At 34.0% G+C, this 5,000-nt stretch overlaps 1 protein-coding gene across 6 annotated transcripts in view; it reads right to left on the bottom strand.

Moving 5' to 3' along the window:
- beta-Spec (spectrin beta chain) overlaps positions 1-5,000 on the bottom strand; it is a 151,808-nt gene that overhangs the window by 21,383 nt on the left and 125,425 nt on the right. For 3 of the 6 annotated variants that reach the window (XM_068383139.1, XM_068383143.1, XM_068383140.1), the window contains 3 exons: positions 3,033-3,182; positions 1,619-1,712; positions 1,292-1,471 (listed from right to left, as the gene is read on the bottom strand). In XM_068383139.1, coding sequence (XP_068239240.1) covers positions 1,292-1,471; positions 1,619-1,712; positions 3,033-3,182 — 424 coding nt within the window. Of the gene's footprint in view, positions 1-1,291; positions 1,472-1,618; positions 1,713-2,617; positions 2,702-3,032; positions 3,183-5,000 lie in introns of all 6 variants that reach the window. The other 3 variants (XM_068383142.1, XM_068383145.1, XM_068383144.1) reach the window with 2 other exon arrangements.

Raw genomic sequence — 5,000 nt, 5'->3', positions numbered from 1 at the left:
TGAAGTCTCTCTCTTAGACTTCTTTTGCCTACGCCCAAAACTCTCCCACTGGGAGGAAGACCACTCCCGACATTCAGGACAGATGTTGTCCTGATCACAATGCCAGCCTCTACAGGAAGGACACAGGTGGTGCGGGTTCGTCTCTATGAAGGCCATAAAGGTTCCGCAAGTGCAGCCCTCAAGTCCAGAACAGGTGCGCATGAGGGCAGTCAGGAAGAATCACAAGCAGTCTGAAAAATAATTAATCAAAGTCAATGCAAGTCAAAAAAAAAAAAAAAAAAAAAAAAAAAAAAAAAAAAAAAAAAAAAAAAAAAAAAGGTAATGGAGGAGAGCAGCAACGTCTGTTCTTCACCGAGCCTAAAGCAAAGTGGGTATTCAGCCCAGGTGTGTGAGTGAGCGGGATAGCCGGCTAACACCACCCCTCCGCAAACTAGTGGTTTGGGTATTTATTCCTCTCTAAAAGTCTTATGGCTCGTCTTTCATCTTTGACAAAAGTAATACCCCTTTAAATGGGAAGGGTTTATATAGTGATGGAACAATTAGCTAATATAATTATCTTCAAATGCATTTTAAATGTAAACTGGATGAGAAACAAAAAATAACCTCAAATAACATTGTTTTAATGGGTTAGAGTCGCTCCACATACGAGTAAAAAGAAATTATTAAAATGGTGACTTATTCTTATTACATTTTCCTTTTGGCAAAATGGTAAGTTAGGACAATTGACTAAGATTTACAAAAAAAAAAAAAAAAAAAGAAAAAAAATTATTGGGGACGAATATGTTCCTTTAAAATATAAACCCCTTTCTTGCTACAGGTTAAAGGATAAACCAGATCCTTGGAGGTAGACTCACCATCTTTTATGGCATGATAATTTCAAGGGGTTTTATTACTTTTTTAATCTTACAGTATTTTGTAAATAAGTCACTTCATAATAATTAAATACAAAAACGGTTCCAGAAACTCATTTGGGGAAATAAGATGGAAAATAAAAATAAAAACTAAGGGTATCTCAGTAACAAACTGTTTGATTCAATGAAGTCCCAAAAATTTGTATATTAAGAACCTATAAATGAGACTATTCAGTTATAAGCATTTAACAATCTATTTCTTAAGCCTTAAGTAGAATAATGATTTTTTCATAATCCTACCACTAACCTACTGCATATTAACCTATTCTGGGATGTCTCTTATATTTAAAAATCAATGAGAGACTATGAACATGCAGATTATCTTGCCATTACAAACTATAGTATACTTCTTGCCAGAATTTACTAGACATTTTACTCACTTTAGTCTTAAAACATGTTTTTTCTTAGTGTAATCATCAGCAACTGAAGCCTGGCCACCAGATACATCAATTGGTGCTTCTGCCTTAAAATAGACTTCCGGTGCAGCTTGGTAACTCTTACGGTCTTTATAGAAGAATAGCATGTTGTTACGTAGCACCAAGAACAACTTTTCCCAAGATCTGTAAAATGAGTGAACCACAATTTACTCTGGGTATAATTCATACGCTAAAATCATGTTAACTGTTATGACAAGTGACATGATAATCATCATGGCAACATTTCTTGTTCAAATTAGTTTACTGTGCTAACACGTTAATGTGTCTTACCGATTTGAAGCCTTTTTGTAAGCAGACTCCCATTCATGTTTACGAACTAAGCTACCCTCCAGCTGATCTTCATCTCCACTGGGGCTAGGTCGTTCTGCAACATCAAAATTTATGAATATACAAATACATAAAACTTCCTTCAATTCATTGATCATCATTTTATCTTATATGTATTTTAAATGCAATAAATGTAACTATCACCTGTGTTGAATATCTAATAATTGCATGAATTAAAACAAAAATTGTAACTAAGTACAAAAAAATACGAGTCATATCACTGACAATTTCCATTTAGCATTTTCATGCACATTTCCAACATGCACATTAAATCTTAAAGTAAAAACATTACACAAATTTCTATACCCTACGTAATAAACAGAAGCAACATACAGGTCTAATTCTAACAATATTCTAAAACTAAAAGCATAAACCATATCTGCAACTCAAAAATTACACGATCCCGAAAATCATATATAAAAAATTATTTGACAAGGGTCAAAACTCAACAATGTATAATGCTATCCAAATGGGCAATTGACATCTATATAAAATCATTCGTTAACAGCAGGCCAAAAAGGGTGAAAAATTCAGTAGAAAGAATACACTGTACATTCAACTACTGATTTCACCATATAGGATTAAAAAAATTCCATTCAAACCACAACCAGCCACAAGACCTATTTACATAGCTTTCCTTTAGGATATTAATATTGCAAACCAAAACATTTAGGGAAAAATATCTCAGCTAAATAATAGAGCATAATCAGCCAAACTATCAATGAAAGCACTTACAGACTATGAAGCATTTCATTATGAAAATTTATACAAGAATTGTGAAACATTCCAGCCAATTGTGCTGAACAATAAAATAAAGGAAATACTGAATACACAAAATTAATCCAATGATATAACACACACAATCTTATAATAGCAGTGCCTTCCTAAATATTAATGTTAAAATGAACTAACGTTCAATAATTTGGAATCTCCAATTCATACCTTCCTTAACTGGGGCAGGGACTGTGGGGGCCGCTGCCGAGGTAGCAGTTGTTGTAGGGGCCACTGAAGGTGGGTGCTTTGGGGCTGCATGTTAGGAAAAATAACATGATCTAAGCCTCAATTCATTGTGCTAAGTTCAAAACCACATTCAGAGATACAAAGAGATGACCGCTGAAATTCACAGATTAACACTGCCGAGCCAATGCTTGGAATGCAGATACCAAGCAAAAGTGACAAGTTCCAACATCCAGACATCACCAAGAGAATCCAAACATTTTATCAACACGACCTTATATAACCTACTAATACAACCTAGATTTATGAAGGAAATGGGAAGATACAATGAGTACAAAAAATGTCAATATTCTTTCTATTAAACTTAAGAAATTTAGCACCCTTATTAAAGCAATATTACCTGCTGCCCTCTCCAGATTGGATTCATCGTCAGATGCACTACCCGGTGCTTCGGATGGAGGCTTCGTTTTCTTCCAGCGGAAAGAGCGGAATGGTGACTTCGACCTAGAACGCACCCTTCGTCGTGACTCCTTACTAGCAGGAGTTGGGGCTAAACGGACAGAACAGGAACACACAATATTCAGAAAATGGCCGTTAATACGACCAGTATAACCTCAGTGGAGAACAGAAAAAAGTGCCACAGTAAAGGCTAAAATTAGAGGAAGAAGACATAAGACAAGTGTAGTCAAGTTATGCCATCACTGGATGTCCCAACACCAGGATGAAAAGTTACTTCAACAGAAAGATATATATGTTCTCCACTGAAGTCTACCACTTACAACGCCAGAGTAAGGTGCAACATACCCCACACCATTTGTGATGGTAAAGCTTCGGATATAAAATAAACTTCTCATCACGTGCAAAGCAATTACATGCCAGAGCAAAAGCATCTAAAGCTACAAAAAGAAAAAAAAAAAAAAATCAAGAATGAAAGTAGATGAAGAATGAAAGTAGAACCGGCAGAGAGAGAAATTCTCTAAACATATGTAAGGTTCTTGGAACCTATGTTAGAGTAGACTTGCAACTGCTGAATCTTTCAATTCGTACAGTGCTATTCAAATGTAATCTTTTTAGTAGTGTGTATAACAGAAATTCTAATTTTAACAAATTTTCCTTCAATAGTACTTTACCCTGATGCTTATAACTTAACACTGCTAAATGTCTTATCTTAATTGCTGTATTGAGTGTGTCAAAGATTCAATATCTGTCGTTTATATATCAACGAAGACTGAAGGCGTGTAACTTTTACAAGATGACCCTCCTTTCACCATCTTATAGTAATTACTGTACTACCTAGTGTATAACTTTCAACAACCTAGTGATTACTCTACGCTTAAAAGAGCAGCTGTGAACTACCAGTCCTTTACTTTGGACAAGTTTTTCTAATGAATTTATTGTATTATGACTATGTAGTGGGAGCTTGGCATAAGAAAAAAAATATCTCAAGCATCATATACAATATCACATGTATTGAATTTGGAGTAAAAATAGTGATAAAATCCAAGTAAAAAAAAATACAGCATTAAAGGCACCTAAATATTTTAATTAATTGATAACTACTGTGTGAAGATGATTTAACCTATCCCAGAAGTATCAACACCAAAACAAAATTCAGAAAAAATAGAATAGAAATACATTTACCATTCCATAGACTACAGATTATAATACTTATTATTTGCTTCTTACCTGACAAATTTAGGTGTCTCGCCTTTATTAAATCTATACACGAAGAAATTCATCAAACCCTACTTACATTTTTACTAAGACAAACTACACTACATGCATTCTACTACAAAATCATTTGTTTTAGCATTTTCAAATCCTTTCCATGCCTTTATTCTACCAAGTTGAAAAAGGATTTTCAACATGACCAGCCTATCTCAATTCATATTGGAAATTTGACAAAATATTTTTAATTGCACTTATTGCCTTAGACAAAATAATTCAATGTTTTTCCATTGACTATAATGTGTGATAAACATAAGGATAGAACAAAATGTGTAACCTGCGAACTATAACGAATGATACATAACTTTGTAACAGTAAACTGCTAAAAAGCTGCTGTAACAAGTTCTATAATCTTTACCAAGTCAGTAATAATGGTGTTTTTGTATAAATGATATGTGTATACAAACATTGCACTAAGAGCTGAAGATCCATGACTAATATAATACATATACTCAACACTTCTTCTAAATCGATACCTGGTAAAATTTCTGAAACATCTGCTCGCAACTTAAATAGGTAAACATGTTCATGTCAAGTACTGTACACATTGCATTTTGCCAAAATGGCATTAGCTCGACCCAATAAGTTAGACGAAACTAAGAAAGCTAAAATATTTCCACCTGTGGTCATCAGAAAATGA

This window comes from Palaemon carinicauda, chromosome 11, assembly GCF_036898095.1.
Source record: "Palaemon carinicauda isolate YSFRI2023 chromosome 11, ASM3689809v2, whole genome shotgun sequence".
In the NCBI taxonomy this organism is placed as follows: domain Eukaryota; kingdom Metazoa; phylum Arthropoda; class Malacostraca; order Decapoda; family Palaemonidae; genus Palaemon; species Palaemon carinicauda.
This window is presented reverse-complemented; position numbering and strand designations above follow the sequence as displayed.